The sequence below is a fragment of the Zootoca vivipara genome, chromosome 2 (genome assembly GCF_965207765.1).
Source record: "Zootoca vivipara chromosome 2, rZooViv2.hap1.1, whole genome shotgun sequence".
Classification (NCBI taxonomy): Eukaryota; Metazoa; Chordata; class Lepidosauria; order Squamata; family Lacertidae; genus Zootoca; species Zootoca vivipara.
This window is the reverse complement of record NC_142584.1, coordinates 57,618,061-57,631,231: the sequence shown is the minus strand read 5'-3', so window position 1 is coordinate 57,631,231 and position 13,171 is coordinate 57,618,061. Positions and strand designations below refer to the sequence as shown.

Below are 13,171 nucleotides of genomic sequence, written 5' to 3'. Positions count from 1 at the left end.
TTTGGAAGCACATAGCTTCTATGTTTACTTGCAACAGGAAGCATTGGTTAACAGTGGATCCCTAGATTGGATTTTGCAAATGTGGCCTCTAATGTTCATCTATTTTAGTAGGATCTTCAGCCATACTATTTGGTTTCAATGAATATTTGTATAAATATAGCCAATTAAAATAAATGATAAAATTTAGTACATCTTTCCCATTGGATTTTAGCCATTTTTACCCCCAATTCAGCAAGAAATAGGTTCTGTGAAAGAAGCTGGAGGGGGCTCCAAACTCATTTAAATGGGTTTTTAATCGTTAAACAACAACCACAAAGTTGTTAACTTTTTATAGACAATTTGCAAAACCTTATGAGAACATCAGATAAAATGAATTGTGCACTGTTATGAGTAGAGTGCTGCAGATGTGTTTCCTTTTTTTTGTTACCTCTTTAAATTGTTACCACATGCTATTATTTTACCTTTGATAGAAATGTAACCTCCATGTTCAGAAGCAATATATCTCTGATTGCTAGGTTCCTTCCATGAATTGATGTTCATACCTATTTCAGAAAATACAAGCTTTTGCCTAAAAATGCTTAGAATGAAGCACAGGGTCTCAAGGATGACAGATGCACCACCTCCAGTTCACCAGTATAACATGAAACACCTCTAGCCTGCATGCATCCCCAATCTATTTCAAACCAACAAAATTGTTAAATGTTGCATTGGCTTTATTTTTCCAGAAACGTTCAGAAAGAAGATCGTGCTCCCATGCTTGATGAGTACAGAGAGTACAAGAAAGTTAAAGCCAAACTGCGGCTTCTTGAAGTCCTTATCAGCAAACAAGATTCTTCAAAATAAATTAAGTTTCTTCATAATAGTGAAAGGTTGTTTTCTTATGATGTCCATAGTACTGTTAGGTGTTCACTTTTGTCTTGCGCTGTTGAAAGAATGCAGTTTTTGTACATTTTATGGTGCCACATTTGAAAGGCAAGTAGGTCCTATCTAGAAAGCTAACAAAAAACTTAAAAAACTTAAGACTCCCCTGTCCAACTCTGGAAAACATTTTCCTTGTTTCTTTTAATTAAAAATGCATCTTCCTCCCAAAAGACTGTAGAACTAGAACCATTCAGAAACTCTGGACCTTCTAACTTTGTTTCATCTGCATTTGTTAGTGTTGTACTGAACTTCCTCTGTTGCCTTTTTATGCTGGGGAACAATGGCAGCAAATTTAAGAACACAACTGTGTTTTTCAACACTGAACTGAAATGCCTTTCAGAGGACTGCTGCGGAATAACTTCCTTTGATTTCAAATGACATTTTTCATACGATAGAATGGTTTATGGTCTGTAGATATGGCAACTTAAAGCTCCTTGGTCTTCAGTTTCAGATTACAATGGACAAACCAGAAAGTGACCTTGCTTGTTGTTTTTTTAAAACTTGGAAAAACCTGAACATTTATATCACATATTGCCTATAAGACTTGCTTTACTGTTAGTTTATCAGCTGATGGTGATTTAGTGTGTGATCTCAAATGGATATTGCATCTTACCTTTGTATGGGAGAGTGTCTGTGCTCAGATGTGTACAGCTCCAGGTTTGCGCTATTTAACTCTGTTGTATCCAAAATAAGCATATCTTACCAAGGGCTAAAATAAAATCATTAGTGTGATGGATTCAAGGTAGACACACAGTTTGAGAAAAGCCTCTCTGCTATGTCACTGTTGTAAAAATGGAAGGAAAAGTGATTTGTTTGTGGCATTAAGCAGATATCATATGGTTATTGCATGATGAAGCTTCAGAATTGAAACATTTTTGTGATGTTTATTTTGCCTAGTATAGATGACAGTAGCCTTCAATGGTTCTTCTCAACTGCCCCCCTTAAATCTGCATAGTCTGAAAGGCTCTATCCAAGCCTACTGTGGACATACAGTCTGCACATAGATTATCAAAGGTCAGAGACTCCGTTTTACCACCTATCTTTATGGCATGTGTGCAGACACTGTACCTCAGGCCCTTAAAATGGTTTGATGAATTGAGTGCCAGTGTGTGCACACTGAATGGGGAGGAACAGGGCAATGTCATGGGATTCCTTTGCATGTGGGTGCTGCATCTGTGGCACAAATGGACTGAGCCCTAAATGTTGAAATTGGCACATTTTTTATATCTTTTGTACTGTGGCCATGTTTTTGTATGTGCCTATTTGCTGCATGCGTTATGAACAGCTAATGTCAACACAGATATTGATTCTCATTGCTTTTTGAAAGACCAAAAAATGAATGTCTGTGAAATAAGTGGCTAGCATGTAATTCATCAGGTCTCTGTGTTAACATGGAATAGATAGAAAGTAGATTTTCAATACTCCATACTTGCCTGTATGCTACGTCTCTCTATTTTTACTGTGATTATAGGCATGTAATTTTGGAACCCAAGAGCACTGAAATGAGATTATATTCAAATGCTTTGCCTTTTTATACAACTAGAAGGTTTTTTTAGTAGTGAATTACAAGTTTGGAAATTAATCTGGAGATCATCTGTGGCTTTTATTCAGCTCCATTGTGCAATGTACACTTCACTTTGTTTTCTATCAATCTGCAGACACAGGTGCACCCAAACATTGAAACTTATGTGTACTGTACAGTGTTGTACATGAATGTTTTATATACCACATGCAAAATGTCAATATGCACTATTTAAATGTTTTAAATAATATATTCCTCCTTTATAATGCTTAAATCTAAATGATTCCAATATTTTTATAAAGTGAGTGATCAGACTGGTTCCACTTCAGAAATAACAGCTGCTTTTGTGTGTTATGCAGTGTTTGGCTGTTTGTTCAGTATCGTAGCTAGCATGGCATCGGTTATGCTAAGAGTGTGTGTTGTGCCATCTTATTAAGCAATAAATGGTAGTGTTAGGCATTTTGTGATATAACATAGTTTTACTTTGGTATAAGTAAAAACTATATGTGGATATATAGATATATAAATATATATATATAAATAAACCAGATATAAATGATTGCTATGTCTGGCATTTCATTGTATAGATTTTTATAATAAAAGGATCTTTTATTGTCATACTCCATTGTGTGTTTGTGGTGTGTATGTGTGTGTGCGTGGAACATGTGTTGTTTCTCCTAATTGACTCTAGGGCGTTTAAACAAGGTTTTAACAATTGTTTGTTTTAATCCTGTGTGCTGTTGCCTAAAATTCTACTGTTTGGCTTTTAACATGTAGTCCTGGCTTAGAGTCTCAGAACTGGTGGTAGTTGCAGTTTCACCAGAAACAAGCATGTACTTGTGTTTTTTATCCTGTTACATTGTAAGCTGCTTTGAAGGCCTTCAGGTTGAAAGGTGACCCATAAATAAATAAATATATTCATTGTGCACACTCTTCTAATTTTTACAGTGCTGCCGAGTGGAAGCAGTTTATTATATTATACTTCTAGAATATTCAGCAAGGTTATTCTTGTGTTCTACAGACCTGTTTTTTTCCACATCTGAATTTGTTAACCTAATTTCTTTGTGGATGTACAGAGCGTTCCAAGGTCCACCCTGTTTCGGCTTGCAGTGCAGTTTTTCTTCTCCGTCTCAGGGGCATTGGGGCATTATCTGGGGGTACTCCTGCCAGCAGGTCCTTCCTTCCCATCTGATTTTTTGGTCTGCTTTTTCTGATTAACCTCCATATTAGACTGTTGCTTAACAAGTTATTGTTATTACTATCATGCACCTTTTGCTATATGTTCTAATACTTGACAGAGATCCATTCTCTGCTGTTCAAGAAAACAGCATTGGGCCTCAAAAGGAAGAGAGGAGTGAGGTGTTCTGTAGAAGTGTAGTTTTGTGTTTCCGAGCTGCAAGTCAGGCAACACATCCATCCTTCTTGGAGCCCTCTGTTGATCCACAAAGAAATATCGCTTGCAGTAAAAACAACTGATCCATCTAAAATGATGGTGCAGTTGCAAGAGCTTTGGGAAACATAGGATTAAAAAAAACCCCTAAAGAACTAAAAACAAGATGCTGATTGGGTTTAGAATTTAGCAGTACCTGTTAAAGGGAGGATCTCAGCCATGTATGTATACTAGCCTTTCAGGGTTTCCTTTATTGTTAACCATGGTTTTCAGCTGCTAACGCTTTTAAAAATGGGACTTGGCTGTTGCCGGAAGAAAGTCCTTTTCCATGTACAAATTGTAAGCTTGGGAGATGGCTTCAGGAAGTAAGTTTCTGATGCAATATGGCCTTGATGCTAATGCACTAAAGAAACCTCTACTTTTCCCATCCACAGCTCTGAGCATCCTCATCTATAGGAGCAGAATTAATTGCAAGGAGTAAATGTTTGTAAATTTCCTTAATTCATACAAGTCACAGGAAATAAGTGGCCTTGACACACTTATTTTAGTGCAAAGTGAGCTGTTTCATACTTAACACCTCCCTGCTACCGTTTCAAGTACCTGAGAGCATCCTCTTAGCACTACCAGCAAGGGCACAGAGAAGGCTATTCTCAGTGACTACATTACAGCTGTGTGCCTTCTTTCCCTGGGGATAAAATTTCAAGCCTGTATGTTAGCCAGAGGTGTTAATTTTCAGGTGACATTTGGTTACTGAAGTAAATAGTTACAGGTAGGTAGCCGTGTTGGTCTGGATCGAAGTAAAATAAAAAAATTCCTTCAGTAGCACCTTAAAGACCAACTAAGTTTTTATTTTGGTATGAGCTTTCGTGTGCATGCACACTTCTTCAGATACAGTGAAATGGAAGTTTCCAGGCACTTATGTAGAGAAGGGGTGGGGAGGGGTGGGGATGGGGAGGGGGGATCACTCAGAAGGGTGGTGGAAATGGGTGATTGACTGACTGATAGCTGTTGATGACCGCAAACGACTGCAAATGGTTTTGCATGAAAAAGCAAGGGTTGAGATGGCTGAAGATCGCTTATCATGTATAATGAGATAAGAACCCGATATCTCTGTTCAAACCAGGTCCCTCCATGGTTTTGAGCTTGGTGATAAGTTGCAATTCAGCAACTTCTCTTTCCAGTCTATTTCTGAAATTCTTTTGTAGTAAGACAGCTACTTTGAGATCTTGTATAGAATGTCCTGGGAGATTGAAGTGTTCTCCTACTGGTTTTTCTGTCTTCTGGTTCCTGATGTCAGATTTATGTCCATTTATCCTTTGGCGTAGGGTTTGGCCTGTTTGTCCAATATAGAGAGCTGAAGGGCACTGTTGGCATTTGATGGCATACACAATGTTAGAGGATGAGCAATTAAATAGTCCTGAGATGGTATGTTGGATGTTGTTGGGGCCAGTAATGGTGTTGTCTGGGTGTATGTGGCAGCAAAGTTGGCATCTGGGTTTATTGCAGGCTCTGGTACCAGTGTCCATGTTAAGTCTGGTGGTTGTATTATTGTGGGTGAGGAGTTGTTTAAGATTGGGTGGCTGTCTGTAGGCAATGAAAGGTCTTCCTCCCAGAGCTTGAGAAAGGGAGCGGTCATTGTCCAGGAGAGGCTGTAGATCTCTGATGATGCGTTGTACTGTTTTAGCTTGGGAGCTGTATGTGATGACTAGTGGTGTTCTGTTATTTTCTTTTTTGGGTCTGTCTTGCAGCAGGTTCTCTCTAGGTATCTGTCTGGCTCTGTTGATCTGTTGTTTAACTTCATCAGGTGGATATTTTAGTTCTAAAAAGGTTTGCTGTAGATCTCTTAGGTGAGATTCTCTGTCTGTAGAGTTGGAACAGATGCGGTTGTAACGTAAGGCCTGGCTGTATACGATGGATTGTTTGGTATGTTTGGGATGGTAGCTAGAAGCATGTAGATATGTTTGTCGGTCAGTTGGTTTTCTGTATAAGGTGGTGTCTATACGTCCATCCTGTATTTTTATAGTAGTGTCCAAAAAATGTATTTCTTGCATAGATTGGTTCATTGTTAGGTTGATGGTGGGGTGAAAGTCATTGAATGTCTGGTGGAAGGTTTCCAGGGTCTGTTGTCCATGTGTCCAGATAATAAAAATATCGTCAATGTATCGCAGGTACAGGAGAGGTTTGAGTGGGTAGGAGTTAAGGAAACGTTGTTCTAAATCTGCCATGAAGATGTTGGCATACTGTGGGGCCATGCGGGTGCCCATGGCTGTGCCGCTGATCTGGAGGAACAGGTCATCACCAAATTTGAAGTGGTTGTGGGTAAGGACAAAGTGGCAGAGTTTGGTAGCAAAGTTCGCTGTGGTTTTATCTGAAATGGTGTTCCTTATGGCTTGTAAACCATCATTGTGTGGGATGTTGGTATATAGAGATTCCACATCCATAGTGGCTAGTATAGTATTGTTAGGAAGATTGTTCAAATATTGTATTTTCCTCAGAAAATCTGTGGTGTCACGTACGTAGCTGGGAGCACTGATAGCATATGGTTTCAGAACAGAGTCCATATAGCCGGAAACACCCACTGTAATGGTGCCAATACCTGAGATGATGGGGCGTCCTGGGTTTCCTGGTTTGTGTATTTTGGGTAGAAGATAGAAAGTTCCTGGCCGAGGTTCCGCTGGTGTGTTTGTGAGGATCTGTTCTTGGATGTGTAGGGGTAGCTCCTTAATAATCTTGTTCAGTTCTTTTTTGTATGCTTGTGTGGGGTCTGAGTCCAATTTCATGTAAAAGGCAGTATTGGAAAGTTGTCTGTGGGCCTCTTGGATGTAATCAGTTTTGTTCATGATGACGACAGCTCCACCCTTGTCTGCCTCTTTAATTATAATGTCTGGGTTGTTCCTGAGATTTTCTATGGCTCTCCTTTCAGCATGGTTTAGATTTTGTTGTAAGCGATGGTGTTTTCTGGTCACATCCGTTTGGATTCTGTGGCGGAAGCATTCGATGTACAGATCTAGTGTGGTATTGCGTCCATCAGGAGGGGTCCATGTGGAGTCCCTTTTTGTGTAACTTCTTTTCGGTGATAGTTGGTGGTCAATGTTCTGTTCATTGATGCGTTTGGAGGGTGATGGTTGTTCCCCAGTAAGTTGAGAGGTGTTGTGTTGTGGGGATGTAGTTTGTTCTACTTTGTCTTGTTCTTGTGTGTGATGAAAATACTCCTTCAGGCGTAAACGGCGGAAAAATGCTTCCAGGTCCCCGCAGAACTGAATCATGTGTTGGGATTTGGCAGGGCAGAATGATAGTCCCCGTGAAAGGACGGATTCCTCAGCTGGGCTGAGTGTTTGCTGTGAAAGATTGACAATGTTGTTGATCTTGTTTTGATTGGTGGCCTGTAGGTTGGAAAGGTTGCAGAGTTTTTTATTTTTCTGGTTCTTCAGTAACTCCAGTTGAGAGTGGTAAATGGTTTGTTTTTCCTTGTGGAACTTCTGCCAGGCCGGGTGATTCCTGATGGAGTTCTCCAGTGCAGAGAGTTCCTCCTTTATTAACTTCTGTTTGGAATACAGAACGCCGATAAGATGTTTCAGCAGTTTCTTAGATAAAGTGTGGCATAGTTTTCTGGCATATTCTGTGGGATAAGTTGATTGAAGAGGGTTCTTAATTCTAAGACCCTTAGGTACAATGTCCAGGTTTTTGCATTTAGATAGAAAGAGGATGTCAGTTTGTACCTGGGCAAGTTTCTTGGTGAGGTTGATGGACTTCCATTTCATGCGGCTCAATGTGGTGCCTTCCATAGTTCTGGTTACAGGTAGGTAGCCGTGTTGGTCTGGATCGAAGTAAAATAAAAAAATTCCTTCAGTAGCACCTTAAAGACCAACTAAGTTTTTATTTTGGTATGAGCTTTCGTGTGCATGCACACTTCTTCAGATACAGTGAAATGGAAGTTTCCAGGCACTTATGTAGAGAAGGGGTGGGGAGGGGTGGGGATGGGGAGGGGGGATCACTCAGAAGGGTGGTGGAAATGGGTGATTGACTGACTGATAGCTGTTGATGACCGCAAACGACTGCAAATGGTTTTGCATGAAAAAGCAAGGGTTGAGATGGCTGAAGATCGCTTATCATGTATAATGAGATAAGAACCCGATATCTCTGTTCAAACCAGGTCCCTCCATGGTTTTGAGCTTGGTGATAAGTTGCAATTCAGCAACTTCTCTTTCCAGTCTATTTCTGAAATTCTTTTGTAGTAAGACAGCTACTTTGAGATCTTGTATAGAATGTCCTGGGAGATTGAAGTGTTCTCCTACTGGTTTTTCTGTCTTCTGGTTCCTGATGTCAGATTTATGTCCATTTATCCTTTGGCGTAGGGTTTGGCCTGTTTGTCCAATATAGAGAGCTGAAGGATATTCTAAATGATGAAAACTGTCTTACAGTATTTATCCACTTTTAAATTACTTGAGCTTTCACAAGAATGTAGCAAATGCAAAACAAAATAAATATCACATTATCTTTAGCAACTGACTTCTCCAGTCTTACCCTGGTCCAGAAAATACAAGCTGGGAGTGTAAATCAGATCACTTCACCACTGGGGCACACACACACAAAGTACTCCATTACTTTCAGTGGGAAGCAGACACAAACCTGGAACCGCACTGACGTGAGGGTGATGAACTGTGCAATGAATGTGTCCTGTTGAAAGTAACATTTTTTATTTGAAGGTACATTCAGATGTGTATCTACGGCAGGCTTAACCTTTTTTTGTGCTGAAGGCCAGCCACCATGGTCAACCCTCCGGGGGGGGGGGCAACATATAAACATGGGTATGGTGGGAACAGCAATTCTAAATACTGTCTTCCAAAAGACTTTCACATTAGCAATTCTACACTTTTAAAAATTGTTTAATTCTTACATTCAGAAAGAAAATCAATTAAAAGGACAAATTTGGGGAGTGGGATCTTGGGAATTCTAAGGTATGTCCATGGTTTCTGATAAGTATGTGGCAAGTGGCTGAATTGCCTTTTCTGGATTGGGATATCGTTTTTTTCAAACTGGCTTTGGAATACAGAATACAATAGATACAAAACTAAACAACTTTATTTAGTTTCCTATAACATTTGACAGCCTTAATGTGTTGTCTACATTTTTCTTTAGTATCCGTGAAGGGGTGCCTGCTCCCAGCAGTTCCAAAATGAGATTTATTCTTTGCCCCTCCAATGCTGCTCTAAAGAATGAAGGAAGAGAAAACACTTTTGGCTTATCTTTTAAAACATTTCTATTCTTAAGTGTTTTCCCGCAGCTGCAACATGATTGGGGGCATTGTACTTAAACCCAGGCAAACAGCCACATAATAAAACAGTAGGTGGAGGTTTCAGTGCATGTTCATGGCTATGTAACATGCCTACCGTTCTCACTTCCCATTAAGCTACTGTTGACAAAAGAAGTTATGCCAAAAGCAGCTCTTCTGTCTTACATTTTAGTAGTAGGAGGCAAGCAATCATAGCTCCTGGGCAACCACATATTTAGACACTGGTTGGTTGGTTGAAACTGTCCTTTTTTTAACTTTATGAAATAGCTTTTTCTCAGAATCTATGTGGTGTTCAGCCAAGCAACTGACACGCCACTTGAAAGGAGGGGGCAATACATAAGCTGGGGAAGGATTCCTTTCAACATCTACATTCTAGAGTCTAGAGCGTTTTCCCAGTGCTGCAGCTTTACAAATACTGAGACAAGTTGGGCAATCTTATTCCTGAAAAGCCCTGAGTGCTCACTGGAAGGACAGATCGTGAAGCTGAGGCTCCAATACTTTGGCCACCTTATGAGAAGAGAAGAATCCCTGGGAAAGATGGAGGGCACTAGGAGAAGGGGACGACAGAGGACGAGATGGTTGGACAGTGTTCTCGAAGCTACGAACATGAGTTTGACCAAACTGCGGGAGGCAGTACAAGACAGGAGTGCCTGGCGTGCTATGGTCTATGGGGTCACGAAGAGTCGGACACGACTAAACAACAACAACAATTCCTGAAAAGCATAGGAAGTTGCATCTAAGGCAGGCATCCCCAAACTTCGGCCCTCCAGATGTTTTGGACTACAATTCCCATCTTCCCCGACCACTGGTCCTGCTAGCTAGGGATCATGGGAGTTGTAGGCCAAAACATCTGGAGGGCCGCAGTTTGGGGGTGCCTGATCTAAGGTTTCAGTCAGACTGGGTCCCTCAATTGTAAAATTTTCTCTCTTCTCTTACCTTTCCCTACTGTAGCTTTCATGGTGACTCTGTGGTTTTAGGAGCAGCGTTCATAAGCGTGTCAAGCTTATAGGTCACTTCTTTCAGTTGTTTCTCCATATCTGCTGTATATCTGGAAAGTCTAGAACAAGGGGGGAAATCAAAACCCAACAAAACATACAAACAGACAACGCTTCTGGGGCTTTAGAATCATTTTTAGCCTGCCAGGCCTCCCCATTTGGCTCAACTAGCCATTTTTGGGAAGCCACACCCACCTGCCCTATACCTGAGATCCTACATGATGTTAGGTGGAGGGTGGTGCTTCAAAATAACAATTGGGAACTTAATGTGGGCTCTTGGTTGTTCCTTTACTGGAGCAAGGTGCTCTCCAATCCACCCATGAGCTGATGGGCAGTAGGAGTGTGCCTTGAGGGGGAATAGGTTTCTGTTCAATGGAAACCACTTCTCCTTCCCAGTGCTACTCTTTGACACTGTCCCTGCAGCCCATTTCCACTTCCCAAATCAGAAGTTGAAAGGAGTAACATGGGGTGGCCTGAAAAGGGCTGTTTGTGTGTACTTGTTCCTTCCTGGGAACAAAGTATGTGCAGCTAAAGAAAGCAGCTTCTTTTGGAAGTAGCTACCTTTGGGAAAGATAAACTTCCCATGGGCCTCTGAAAGGAGAAGCACTGTTTGAAGCAGCTGCCCCCCTTCTCCTTTAACTGGGGTGGTGGTGGCTATGTCAAATAGTGCTTTTGAGAAGTGTTGAGGCAGCCCTGCTTTGGGTAGGGATCAGCTACATTATGCAGTTCCAACTTGGTAGTGCAGATGATCCCATCAGGAACATGCTTTTTAAAACGAATAAATAAAAAGTTGCTTGGGGTGGAAAACTGTCCAAATAAGGATCGCACTCTCTCTTCATACATTAGTTTTCAACTGGTGTATCATGACCCCATTAAGGTAAAGGTAAAGGGACCCCTGACCATTAGGTCCAGTTGTGACCGACTCTGGGGTTGCGCGCTCATCTCGCATTATTGGCTGAGGGAGCCGGCGTACAGCTTCCAGGTCATGTGGCCAGCATGACAAAGCCGCTTCTGGCAAACCAGAGCAGCACACGGAAACGCCGTTTACCTTCCCGCTGTAGCGGTTCCTATTTATCTACTTGCATTTTGACGTGCTTTCGAACTGCTAGGTTGGCAGGAGCTGGGACCAAGCAACGGGAGCTCACCCCGTCACAGGGATTCGAACCGCCGACCTTCTGATCAGCAAGCCCTAGGCTCAGTGGTTTAACCCACAGCGCCACCTGGGTCCCCCATGACCCCATTACTGGATTACTATCTGATGTAGGAACATCAGAAGATTCTGCTGGGTAAGGCCAATGGCCTATCCAGCTCAGCATCCTGTTCTCACAGTGGCCAAGCAGTTGCCTGTGGGAAACCCACAAGCAGGATTTGAGCACAAGAGCACTCTCCCTTCCTGTGGTTTCCAACAACTGAACTCAGCTGGGTCACAAGAGCATTTCCTGCATGTGCGCGGGGGGGGGGGGACTTGACAAGTGGGTCTCCAATACGTTTGGCCTGAACATGAATCCCAGTCTGAAAGGGTTGAAGACAACAGTTTGTCAGCAGCATACCTTTGAAATTCAGCGTACGAAACTCCATTCTGAAGCCTTGCAGATGAGCCACCATAAGATTTCCGTTTCATGGAATAATCCTGTAGACACACAATATTGTTTACCCAAAGAAAAACAGCCATCACTAAGTCACTTACCCGTGTACATGTGCTGCATTGCTCACATGCTAAAGTCACTTTATACAAAGTGCAGAAGTAAAAAATAAAAGAAGAAAGGACTAGGCATTTTCTGTCTTTAAAACAAGTTCCTATTACTGATCCATACAAACACACAGTACTCGAAGAAAAGAATGTGTGCAGGGTCGGATGAATGCTAGATTCTACCAGAGCACAGCCAAAAAGAGGTAAAGTGTCCATAGTCTTGTGTACAGAATTCAGCATCAAGTTTTTAGAACAGAAGAATCTTACCTTATCCAAACTACCAACTCTAGGGAGGCTCTTATTCACATCTGTTCTGGAGCTTCTAATTGTCATGCAATAAAACACAGTACACAATTACAGTCCATATAATGGCCACTTCCTGATACAGCAAGGGTGGGGAACCACTTTTGTCCAGTAGGCTGGAGCAAGCAGTGGCCAACACACAACAGTGGTACTTCAGGTTAAGTACTTAATTGGTTCCAGAGGTCCGTACTTACTTAACCTGAAGTGAACTTTCCCATTGAAAGTAATGGAAAGTGGATTAATTTGTTCCAGATGATGAAAAACACCCCCTAAAACCACAATTTAACACGAATCTTACTGTCTAACGAGATCATTGATCCATAAAATGAAGGCAATAATCAATGTACTGTACTAGAAAATAAATACCAAGACAGTATTGTAGAGGAAAAAATTAACATTTACAGTGGTACCTTGGGTTAAGTACTTAATTGGTTCCAGGATGCCATTCACACCCCGAAAAGTACTTAACCTGAGCGGCGATAGCGCATGTGCGCGAAGCGCCGATGGAGTGCTTTTGTGCATGCGCGCGCAGCGGAAGCCGGAAGTAAACACTTCTGAGTCCGCGGAGTACTTAACCTGAAAGTACTCAACCTGAAGCGTACTTAACCCGAGGTATGACTGTACTGTATAGGCCAATCATCCAATTATGATGTTGGGTGGTCGGATCCCTGTAGAAGGCAGCAAGGCTCACATACAGCATTAAATGCAAGTCCCACAGGAAAGGAGCAATTAGGAACACACATCTTAGTGTGCTCTCCTGAGAGTCCCTTGGCATTCATGGCTTTATCAGTCCCACACCTCATGTCATATGGTGTTGCTGGTGGGCAACACCAGCTCAAAACAGCCTTTGTGGGCCAGAGGTTCCTCGCTGCTTTGAAACAGCTTTGAGTGAAATTGATGTCCGCAAACTACAAAATGGAACCTTGTGTAAAATGTAGATCTTATTTTGTGTGAAAAGATTTAAGTCCCTACTTCTTCCCAAAAAGCCTGAATGCAGTTAATCAGTCAATTAATGCCAAAGGATGACTCCACAAATTTAGGGTCCTAAAAAGTTATG

General features: G+C 41.6%; 2 protein-coding genes across 6 annotated transcripts in view; one reads left to right on the top strand and one right to left on the bottom strand.

The window, feature by feature from the left end:
* FAM13B (family with sequence similarity 13 member B) overlaps positions 1-3,371 on the top strand; it is a 51,500-nt gene extending 48,129 nt beyond the window's left edge. For all 4 annotated transcript variants that reach the window (XM_088661940.1, XM_035105542.3, XM_035105540.3 and 1 more), the window contains one exon: positions 726-3,371. In XM_088661940.1, coding sequence (XP_088518066.1) covers positions 726-843 — 118 coding nt within the window. In that variant the 3' untranslated portion in view covers positions 844-3,371. The remainder of the gene's footprint in view (positions 1-725) is intronic.
* Positions 3,372-8,375: 5,004 nt separating this feature from the next.
* The window catches only part of PKD2L2 (polycystin 2 like 2, transient receptor potential cation channel), a 33,496-nt gene continuing 28,700 nt past the window's right edge, over positions 8,376-13,171 (bottom strand). Inside the window, exons 12-15 of one of the 2 annotated variants that reach the window (XM_060271658.2) lie at positions 12,079-12,133; positions 11,672-11,751; positions 10,063-10,183; positions 8,898-9,042 (exon numbers count right to left, since the gene is read on the bottom strand). In XM_060271658.2, coding sequence (XP_060127641.2) covers positions 10,081-10,183; positions 11,672-11,751; positions 12,079-12,133 — 238 coding nt within the window. In that variant the 3' untranslated portion in view covers positions 8,898-9,042; positions 10,063-10,080. Of the gene's footprint in view, positions 8,511-8,897; positions 9,043-10,062; positions 10,184-11,671; positions 12,134-13,171 lie in introns of those variants that run through there. The other variant, XM_035105547.3, reaches the window with a different exon arrangement.